The sequence below is a fragment of the Mandrillus leucophaeus genome, unplaced genomic scaffold, assembly GCF_000951045.1.
Source record: "Mandrillus leucophaeus isolate KB7577 unplaced genomic scaffold, Mleu.le_1.0 Scaffold185, whole genome shotgun sequence".
In the NCBI taxonomy this organism is placed as follows: domain Eukaryota; kingdom Metazoa; phylum Chordata; class Mammalia; order Primates; family Cercopithecidae; genus Mandrillus; species Mandrillus leucophaeus.
In genome coordinates, this window is record NW_012101865.1 from 1,560,316 (window position 1) to 1,571,844 (window position 11,529).

Genomic DNA, 11,529 nt, shown 5'->3' on the forward strand with positions numbered 1-11,529 from the left:
TCGTACATGATCCAGTTAGGATTTTCATGTTGTTTTGCTTTGCTGTACTGTATTGAAACATTCAATTTTGGTTCACTGCTCCTCCCTCCAACCAGACATTGAGCTTAGAATGTCATTTTCCCAGTCCGGTGATTTGCTAGATTTTTACAAAGTCTTTCTATATGAGTTCATGTAGCTTAAAAGAAATATGAGTTTAACACTGTGAAAGGTAAGCATAAGGGTTTTTGGTTTGTTGTTTTTGTTTTTTGTTGTTTTTTTGAGATACAGTTTCACTCTGTCACCCAGGCTAGAGTGTCACCCAGGCAGTGGTGTGATCTCTGCTCACTGCAGCTTTCGCCTCCTGAGTTCAAGCAATTCTTGTGCCTCAGTCTCCTGAGTAACTGGGATTACAGGTGCACACCACCACACCCGACTCATTTTTGTATTTTTAGTAGAGACAGGATTTTGCCATATTGACCAGACTTGTCTCAAACTCCTGACCTCAAGTGATCTGCCCACCCTCGTCCTCCCAAAGTGCTGGGTTTATGGATGTGAGCCACCGTGCCAGGCCAGCATAAACTTTTAATGTGGGCAGTACAGATGAGCTCCCAGAAAGAATAAGGTCAATGTGAAAGTGATTTTTGATTTTTTTTTTTTCTTGAAGTAAGCTTAAAAACGTCTCTTTAGTTCAGATCTTAGAGATTAACTTTCAGTGAATTTTTATTTGTAAATGAGTGGCGATAATACCAATCTTAATGTGTGTCTGTAGTGTGAGTGAAGAAAGAACAGTCTGGTTCAAAAGAAGAGGCTGGTGAAATGATAGTTAATAGCATTGGTGTTTAACACATGTGGAAAGTAGTCTTCAGTTTGTTGTTCTCAAATATTCAATTATGTGTACTCTGAAAACCTGGTCTTTGCAGATTGAACAAGAAAAATTGGCATCTATGAAAAAGCAAGATGAAGACAAAGATAAAAGGGATAAGGAAGAAAAAGAAAGCAGCAGAGAAAAAAGGGAGAGGTCTCGTAGCCCAAGAAGGTATCATGCAATAGATGCATAACTGATGTTTTACAGGTACTTTAGGTCTTGAGAAATTCTGTGTGTAGAAACTTCCTTAGTTAAAAAGGAATCTAACAACGCTATTCAAGGAATTTCTTCCATCATGCAGTTTTCATGGTGAGCTATGGCTTGCCTCTGGACTGAAGAAATCTGTCATCTTTTGTTTGAGACAGATAATTTAACCATCAGTGTCTCGCACATCTTGATGAGTTGTCCAACTCTAAATTCCTAAATCAAAACTTTAAACTTTTCTTCCATATTGCTTTAGTTCATAACAGTTAATTTGGGTTTTTTAAAATGTACTCTGACTCATTTTTTTTTTCCATTTCCTTTCTTCTAAAAAGAAATCTGTACTCGAAACCTGTACTCATTAGCCATTCATGTAATACTTACCTAATTCCCTGTTCTGCTTTTCTTAGATGGTTGTACTGAACCCAAACTTCAGATCATTTATTTGTTTTCTTCTTCCTTCCAATGAGACTATTGTTAGGTTCACATTTTTAAATCCGCGACTCAGCTTCTGTATTTGTGGTAAAAGGTGAGAACTCCATTAGGCTTTTTATTTTTAGGGTTCTGCTTATTTCTTTCATAAATGTCTGCTGGAATTAGTAAGAGAATTGGTAATTTCTTTGTCCCTTTCATTTATATATTTGCTATTAAAATCTCCTTGTGGAAGTAATACTTACAGAGCTAAGCACAGATTGTCATGGTGGTAACTACTTGACTATTGATGAAGTATGCCTGCCATTTTCCTTCTGTGTGAATAAGAAAAAAAACCTTTGAGTTAGGCAGGCTATTATTAAACAAAAAGAGGGTTTCTCTTCCAAAAAAGCTATCTTCTTCATGTTTGATATATTTCTCTTTTCTGAAGAACATGTTGCTTTAATGGTACTAGTCATTTTTCTGGCATACTGAGACTCTTCCTGATGAACTCCATTGTAATCTGTCCGCATCTAAATGTTACATGCTTGGGAGTTTGATTTGTTGTCAGAGATTATCGTTGGTTTTAAAGCATCCTCTTTGCCTCTGAAAAGTTGGTCTTTTGAGCTCTGGGAATGATAAAGAACCTAAGTCTAGAGTCCCAAGTCAGTGCTTTCCTCCCTTATAACTGATACACTCGAGAGTGTTATCTTTCATTTGCTTGTCTTTCTCTTCCCTATCAAGTAGGTGAGATTAGGATGTCTTATTTCCATAGGGAAACATCTCAGATATAAACAACAGTAGTGTAACTAAAGATTAATCCTCACTTCTCCCTTTGACTCCTCTCTTCCAATCCATGTTATTTAAAAATCTGAAAAAAATTGCTTTCATCCTAGACGCAAATCCAGATCTCCTTCCCCTAGAAGACGATCTTCCCCTGTCAGGAGAGAGAGAAAGCGCAGTCATTCTCGATCTCCCCGTCACAGAACCAAGAGCCGGAGTCCTTCCCCTGCTCCAGAAAAGAAGGAAAAAACTCCAGAGCTCCCAGAACCTTCAGTGAAAGTAAAAGAACCTTCAGTACAAGAGGCTACTTCTACTAGGCAAGTACATAAAAATTCATTTATAAATAATCACAATTTTAGATTAATAATGACTGCAAATAATGACATCTGAGTTAAACTAGTTATTCTCCTTTTAGATTTTTTAAATTGTAAAATTAGTTTGTTGAAAAGAAATTGTTTAGGAAAGTATATTTAAAGAAAATGCCCCAAAGGGTGACCATTACTATCTTTTGGTTAAATTGTTTCAGGTATTTTGTGTATTGTAACTTGCTTTTTTTCCTCAATGTATTGTGGACAACTTCGCACTTTTAAGAAATGTATGTGGTTGCCAGATGCAGGGGCGCATGCCTGTTATCTCAGCGCTTGGGGAGGCTGAGGTGGGTGGATCGCTTGAGCTCAGGAGTTAGAGACCAGCCTAGGGCAACATGGTGAAACTCCATACTAAAAATATATATATACACACACACACAAATTAGCCGGGCATGGTGGCACATGCCTATAGTCCCAGCTACTCAGGAGGCTGAGGTGGGAGGATCACTTGAGCCTGAGAGGTTGAAGCTGCAGTGAGCCAAGATCATGCCAGTGTACTCCAGCCTGAGTGATAAGAGTGAGACCCTGTCTCAGAAGAAAAGAAAATGTACGCGGTTAGAATTATTAGTTGCTCGGTTTCACTGATAGGTGTGTATGTATCGTATGTATCTTTTGGAGCTAGAGACAAGTCTGTAAATTTTGAAAAGGTTTAGAAATAATTTATTACATCATTGTATAATGATTTAGAAGTCTGAGTACAAGAAGGCAAAAGAAAAAAAAAAAGCTTTTGTTTCCACAGTGACATTCTGAAAGTTCCCAAACCTGAACCTATACCAGAGCCTAAAGAACCTTCTCCAGAAAAAAATTCTAAAAAAGAAAAGGAGAAGGAGAAGGCCCGACCACGATCTCGGTCACGCTCCAAATCAAGATCCCGGACGCGGTCCCGCTCTCCTTCTCACACTCGACCTAGACGGCGCCATAGATCCCGATCAAGGTGAGTTGTGGCTTTAAGATCAACAACTATCTTAGGTTTTATATGCTACTGTACTGGGTACAATTAGATAAATAATTTCAAAGCAGTAGAAGATGTTTAGTACAAATATTTTTTGAATGTACACAGAGAATTTGAGGACACTTTTCTGTGTACCATAAAAGTGTCTACATAAATGGAAAATTGCGATCCTTGAAATTTATTTTTTAGATGTAGCCATTGAGAAAACTAAGGCAAGAAATTCCTCACTCCTGGTTTATTCAGGACCTAATTCTGTTTGTTATGGCAGATCGTATTCACCTAGAAGGCGGCCAAGTCCAAGAAGGCGGCCATCTCCTCGAAGAAGAACTCCACCAAGAAGAATGCCTCCTCCACCAAGGCATAGAAGGAGTAGATCACCTGTAAGACGGTAAGATTTTTAAAATTTGGAAGTGTCAAGTGTTTGACACTTCTGGATAATCTTTCTTTTAGGATAATCTGTAAATTAGTGTCCCTGGAAGAAAGAACTCATAGGTGATATTAGACAATGTCTTCTAAAGAATCTGTTTCATTTGAAGTGTAATGCAATTGTCCTTGTTATGAAAAATGTCTAGTCTGGTGTTGGAAAGTAAACGAGAAATTAATCATCTTATTGATACTTTTCTGTTAACTTTTACCCTTCTAGAGTTCACCAAGAAATCCTACTAAGTAAGGGAATTGGCCATCTTCTCTTTGGCTTTTAACTGGCTTCTGAAAAGTAGCTGATGATAGGACCAGTAAGCTCCTTTTGCCAGTATTAAAGTAAATCATTTGCTATTATACTTTGAGAAAAATACTTTCTATGAATTTTTTGTAAAATTCTCAGAAAATTCTCATTATAGAAGTAATGAGGCTTATAAGTAATTCAGACAGAAATAGCATAACCTGGAAGTTTTCCATAATCCCGGGGGAATATATCTGTATTCCATAGATATAATTGTTATTACTAGTTTAGTGTCTATTTTTGAAAACCCCGACTGTACCAGTGTTCTTTTTCTTAAATCATTCTAAAATGAGCATATGATAAAATATTTCAATCTTGGATATATCACTTTAAACAAAAAGTTAGTGGCTAAATCTACCCAAAGTAGAGTTCTAGTGCACTGGTAGCAGAGTTTTTGTGCCTTCTTGCAATACATTTCATCTGGCTTTGGAAGAAATGTCAATGATTAAGCTTCCAGTTTTATTTTGGACAGAAGTTTTTGTTTGAATCTTTTAAAGTTCTTTTCAGGGAACCAAATCAATTTGGAAATAAAGAGGGGAAAAATCAAGTAAGCTTTGTAAAGTTACTTTGTTTCTGCAGTCAGGTTTTTCAGAGTCCCATACGTTTGAAAATTCTCTTTGGGGAGGGGTTGTCAAGATATATTGAACTATTACCACTATTACAAAGAATTGATGTGTTATTGCTCATAGAGGAGATTAGTGAGGTAAATGGTCAGTCAGTTTTCAGGCATCACACTTTTCTAATTCCCCTGTAGGAGAATAGTAATGCTGGTGCTTCCTAGTACGAGATTAGTGGAAACAGCTATTTCTTATACCGGAGTTTTGCAAACAGCATGTTTAAATTGTGCTTACTCAGCCATTTAGCAGTCAATATTTTACAGATTGTTTAAGATTCCCTTTCAGCCAGTTTTTGTCTCACACTTAAGGTAGGGTTTCTTTTTTTCAGGTTCTCAGGAATTCTTCCGCCAAAGGTGAATTCTGCAGGTACACATAATTGCAACAGAACTTAACACAAATTTTGCCGCAGAATTCGAGAGGCCCCTGCTTCTAAGTTTATGTAGCTAAATGAATTCTTAGTTTTGCACACCTTTTTAAAAAATGCAACCTAAAGGTTTCTCAACATTGTGTTATTAAATGAAAAATACCTTGCCCCCAAATTTTGTATGCAAACTCCAAAACACCAATACCATTCCTAAGGCAGAAGGACTAGTTATTTTATTATAGCATTCAACCTGACAAGTTTTATAACTGGAGAGAGAACACAGACAGAAGCATTTATCAGATTAAGTTGTTTATATTTAGTCTCAGAACTAGCTGTTTCCTGGCCTAGGTTATGGTTTTTTTCCCCATTCTTTTGGACTCATTTATGTGCTTAGCTACATAAACTCAAAAGTTGGATTAAAATAGCTGTATTTTTGTGTAAACTGTTCATACCTGTAAGGCCGTTCTTTATAAGTGTGCAATTAGTGAATGTGAATACTTTATTCCACAGAAGAAGACGTTCTTCAGCATCCTTGTCTGGGAGTAGCTCATCATCCTCTTCATCTCGTTCACGGTCACCACCAAAGAAGCCTCCCAAGAGGACATCCAGCCCCCCTCGGAAAACTCGTAGGTTATCTCCTTCAGCAAGTCCTCCAAGGCGAAGGCACAGGCCATCACCTCCTGCAACTCCACCACCCAAAACTCGGCATTCCCCAACACCCCAGCAGTCAAACCGTACAAGAAAAAGTCGTGTTTCTGTGTCTCCAGGGAGAACTTCAGGTAAAGGTAAAAATCAAACACAGATGAAACTTTGACTACAAAGCATAGTCAGTTACTGCACCTGCTTACTCTCAAAGTATAAAATAGCTAGATGATATTTGTGTCTGATACTCTCTGTAAGTTTGCTTATAGGCCTACCTCTTTCCTGCTTTAAAATATTGGGGCTTTTTTATGTGTAAAAGCATTTTGTTTTTAGCAATGCCCTCTGGCATTGCGCAGGTGGATAAATCTTTTACCAGCCGTGGGCTGTTTGACTTGGGGTAACATATCGAAGTTTGCGTTGGCATGATAAGAGATCATTTTATTACTATGAGGCCAGTTAACTTTTTTTTCTCCTGAAGATTTTTGGTTTGATATCTTAAGTAGGAGGACTTCATATTCTCTTTTAGTTCTTTCTTGGCCGCGTTGCGCTCCCAAGCAAAGGACATGGTGTCCTCTTAAAAGCTGATTTGTTTTTTTTAATTTAGGCTCTAGGCAGGGTTCTTCTGAGTGTTGTCCTTGCTTTATTCTGCAGATTGATTTCTGAGGAATTTATGATCTGTGATCCTGCCAGGCAAGTAGAATGCTGTGTTAGTCTGAGTGAAGGTTGTGGTCTATTGGGGTTTGTTCTGTGAGCATTAAATACGCATGGAAAAAACTAGTGTCCATTTGAACCAGGCTCTCTGGAGCTTAGGGCTGGAATGATACAGCCTAAAAGGTGAGTAGTAAGGGATGGGGAGGATCTTAAAAGCTGCTATAGCAATTGAATTTTAAGGAGCAATCTGTAGGTTAACACATACTGGGGTTGTTATGATCATATTGAAAATTTCACGTTAGAGCCAGGTGTGGTGGCATGAGCCTGTAGTCCTAGCTACTCAGAAGGCTGAGGCAGGAAGCTCACTTGAGCCCAGAAGTTCAAGGCTGGCTTCAGCACCGTAGCGAGATCCTGACTCTTAAAAAAAAGAGAGAAAAAATTTCAGGTTAGAAACAAAGAAATGGGGATGGACAAAATTTTCATTATACATTTTAGTGAGCTTGATGAGATCGGCATTGCTAATTATTCACCCTGCTGCGTTCTCTCTCCACTCCCCAACGATGCAATGTGGTGATACCTAGGAAGGCAAATTTTGCTTTCCTTTTTTGTATCTGTGACAATGAGGCATAGATAAGCTGATAGAGTGAAAGGGTGACCAGTGGTTTATGGTAGTCTTTAAAAAGTAATGTTTTCTGAATTGTGACATTTTTATTGTAGTGATACATTGATTAAATAAGACATGGACATTTTTGTTGGCCCCTTATACAAGCAGCTAGTGAAAGTAGAGAAGCCTGTAACTGTTCCAGGTTCAGTCTTCAGTTTGAGAGAGGGGCTTCAGGATCACTATTTCTATAACCTCATGTACCATACTGCTTTTCAGCATTGGGAAAATTTCAGTCCATTTTTAGTTACCATGTCCAAATCTGATGCCCATGGCCCTGACCTATTTTGTCTTTTCCTGTGAAGTTTGTACTTCTGAATATTTACTCTTTGTCTGGAGCCACAAAGCTCTCTAGGGGAAAAAACAAGTGTTTCCACCTGTTACTTTGCAAAAACACATCAAGTGATGATTTTTTTCTATTTTTATCATATAGCCAAAGAGTTGCAAAACTACCTGAACAGAGGGACCAATCTTTGTTAAAATACGTTGATTGTTAAGAATTATTAGGTACCTTTTAAAAAGCATATGCACAGATGCTAATTTCTTGTGTTTTGGCATATATTTTTTGCAAACAAGACAGAGTGGATATGTACATAGGAAAGAAGTAAGCCATGGTGAAAATAAGTAGTTCTGTGGGTTTTGGGACAGGGCTTCCATGTCCAAACAGCCTACTCAAAGAGAGGCGCTACAGGCTCTAGTCAGAGTCTCCCTTGTGACCACTGGAGCTGAATATTGGTTTGAGCTACTTGGAAATAACCTCTCCTCCACCTCCTCCCTGCTCCCCAAAATAGAGCCAGCATCTCACTCTGTCACCCGGGCTGGAGTGCAGTGGCCCAGTCATAGCTCATTGCAGCTTCCAACCCCTGAAATTACAGGTGTGAGCCACCACACCCGGCCCAGACATAACTTTTTATATTAAACTGATCCTAGCCCCCTATGATGAAATTTCGGAGCTAGAGAAGACCTTAACAGTTGTCAGCAAGAAACAGATTTTCAGGTTAGTTGACTTGGTCAAGGTCAACCAGCTAGGAATAAAACTTGAGTTGCCATTCCCAGTTAAATAATGAATACTTTTCCCAGCTTTCCTACCCCAGAATTCCTCTCTGATTGCTAAAGGTGAGATGGAGGGCAGGGTTGAAATTGTTTAGCTTCTGTGTCTGGTAGTATAATTTCAGAAATTACTTTGCAGTTTCCACTACTTAGAACAGTAACATCATTGAAATGTAATAGATACTACAGTTATATTTTCTGTAGTGGCCACTAATCAGGGCCTTAGGGCTCTGTTCTTGATAGTGGGCAAATGGAGTGGGAGGGAGGCAGGAAAAGTGTTTAGGGGAACTTACAGGTTAATTATTTGAAAGAGAGTATACAGTCATCTGAAGGGATCTTAGGGGAAACATTTGTAATTATTGACATCTCGTTAAATTGACATTATCTTAGTAGTACATAAAATAGTGCTTTGAAATCAGTGGCACAGTCAGTGAAGTATGTTAACATGATTGATACTGGTGGTGGCGGTGTGGTAATTTTATTTAGATTAGCTTGGCCACATAAATTGTGCTCTCTATCTAGACACTTAATGGTTACTTTACTATTGCTGGTCACAGAATAACTTATCTTTATAAGTGATCTTTTAGGCAGATCTAAGATTAATAATTAATAGGACTGTTGGAGTAAATTTAAAATTCTGGTTTTAAAGTTGCCTTCTACGTTGTCTGACTTCATGCTAGAATGATTTTGTCCCTTGAATACTTAAAATAAAACAACATTACCAAAAAGTAAATGGTGTAAAGTCTCATCTAGAAAAATAGAAATCTGAAGGGCTATTATAATATTAATAATGCTGATTCAATTGTATGAAACCAGAGTAGGAGCATATAAATGATCCTTGTTTGATGGTATAAATTTTTCTTTTTTTGGAGACGGAGTCTTGCTCTTTTGGAGACGGAGTCTTGCTCTGTCGCCCAGGCTGGAGTGCAATGGTGCGATCTCGGCTCACTGCAACCTCTGCCTCCCAGGTTGAAGGGATTCTCCTGCCTCAGCCTCATGAGTAGCTGGGATTACAGGCGCATGCCACCACACCCAGCTAATATAAATGTATTAATAAAGACTACTTTAGCTAAGTAATTAGTGAGAAATTGAATCAGGATGCAACTCCAGATGTGTATTTCCATTGGGGGAAAATGTAAATAATGTTACAATTCACTGGTATTATATAATGAATAGGCTTTTGCCAAGTATCTGGTAAGCATAACCACATTTTTAATGTTTCTTAGGGGAAGATGTGTCCAATCAATCAGCTTCCAAAGCAAGTTTGGGAACCCAGTTCTCTGAGGTGGTAACTTGGACATGCACTTTTTAACTAGATGCCCATAATATCTTTTCAGAAATTGAGGATTAAGTAACACTTAAAAATATGGACTTAAAAAAAGAGCCTCAAATAGTTAACAATTTTAAAATATTTTATTTCTTTGGATTTGTTAAAATACAAGTATGAAATACAGTTTGCTATTTGCACTGTCATGATTCCTGATATCTAATTGAGTGATAGCCATTCTTTACCCAATCCAGTGATTTGTCCAAATGGCTTATTACGTAGAAATTTTAAGAAAAGTCGCTGGGCGTGGTGACTCACGCCTGTAATCCCAGCACTTTGGGAGGCCAAGGTGGGCAGATCACCTGAGGTCGGGAGTTCAAGACCATCCTGACCAACATGGAGAAACCCTGTCTCTACTAAAAATACAAAATTAGCCAGGCGTGGTGGTGCATGCCAGCTACTCGGGTGACTGAGGCAGGAGAATCCCTTGAACCCGGGAAGCAGAGGTTGCAGTGAGCCAAGATCGTGCCATTGCACTCTAGCCTGGGCAACAAGAGCGAAACTCCCGTCTCAAAAAAAAAGAAGAAAAGTCTGTTCATTGAAAAGGCATACCGGTAAATTCTTCATTTTGATTTCTTTTGCAAAGATGCAATTACTGTGTTAGATCACTGGTTCTCTAATTACTGCCCCTTGGAATAAACCATTACAGAATTCTGAATGTGAATGTCTGTTAAATGAGATGTATCTGCATTCTGAGTAAAACATTCCATGATAATTGCTTTAATCACACAAAACAGGTATCAGGATCCCGAGGGGATCAAATTGTCAGTAGGTTTATTTCTTACTGAGATGTTCTCAAGTGGTGTTTCAGGTTAATCTATGGTATATATATGTTTATATGTGAATATACTTAACAATTTTAGTTGTAGCAATGGATAGATACTATAAGCAGAGATAGTTGTTCAGATCAAAACCCATGCCCTAAAAATAGACTCTTGGATTCACATCTTAGCTCAATTAAATTGTCTTTGTGACTGAGGTGAAGTTGCTTCTTTTTAAGCCTCAGGTTTCCTCTTTATGAAATGGAACAGGGAGAAAGGGATGTGATACTAGCATCTGTGTTAATAGTATGTCCGATACAGCAGGTTTACCAAAGGTAGTTACCATATTTCTATGTCATTGGCAAAAGACAATTGGATAATTCAGAGGATACCCACTGCTGTCCTACTACTTTAGCTATAGAAATGCCTTTTTTTCTTTCTAGCTCTTTGGAAAGAATTCTTGAGTCTTTGTATTTAATAACTTTTACCATTTGTGACGGTCTGCTCTTTTTCATGGGTAGCTTAAATCCCCCGTGCTGTTGTGAAGATTATGCTCTACATAAAGAACCTTTAGTCTGTTGGGCAGCCATTCTTCTTTTCTAGACCAAATATCTTTGTGAAAGTTTCATCAGATCTTATTTCTTAATCATTTATCATCTTTTACTTTTCTGAACCCACCTATAGTGGTTGCTTAAAAGCTTTCATGTTGATGAATTCTCTGAAGTTGAGTGTGAGAGAGAGTGTGGGTGTGGAGGGTGTGTATTTTAGGTTGTGAAGTGCAAGTCGCACACAGAGGTTTACTTTACTGAGCTTGTTCTCCTCAGTAGCAGCTCCCAATTTCCCTTAAATGTTGGTTTTCTTGGGAGAATCTCAAGATTTGAAAATCATTGTAGAACTTCTTGAGGCTTTTCATTAAACAGTTAAAAAATTCTTGCCTCACTTCAGATAGTGTTCGGATATGACAAAAAGGTCTTACAGGAATTTTTTAATTCTTCATAAATTCTTTTTGAGAGTAGTCACACCCATTTTTGTAATAGCAGGAAGGCACCTTGGCTGGGTGCAGTAGCTCATGCCTGTAATCCCAACACTTTGGGAGGCTGAGGCAGGAGGATTGCTTGATGTCAGGAGTTTAAGACTAGCCTGACTAATATAGTGAGACCCCATCTTTATTTTAAA

At 38.2% G+C, this 11,529-nt stretch overlaps 1 protein-coding gene across 1 annotated transcript in view; it reads left to right on the forward strand.

The window, feature by feature from the left end:
• The window catches only part of SRRM1 (serine/arginine repetitive matrix 1), a 45,002-nt gene that overhangs the window by 5,822 nt on the left and 27,651 nt on the right, over positions 1 to 11,529 (forward strand). The window contains exons 5-9 of the mRNA XM_011977911.1: positions 900 to 1,015; positions 2,353 to 2,556; positions 3,347 to 3,541; positions 3,828 to 3,947; positions 5,772 to 6,046. Of these exons, the coding sequence (XP_011833301.1) occupies positions 900 to 1,015; positions 2,353 to 2,556; positions 3,347 to 3,541; positions 3,828 to 3,947; positions 5,772 to 6,046 (910 nt within the window). The remainder of the gene's footprint in view (positions 1 to 899; positions 1,016 to 2,352; positions 2,557 to 3,346; positions 3,542 to 3,827; positions 3,948 to 5,771; positions 6,047 to 11,529) is intronic.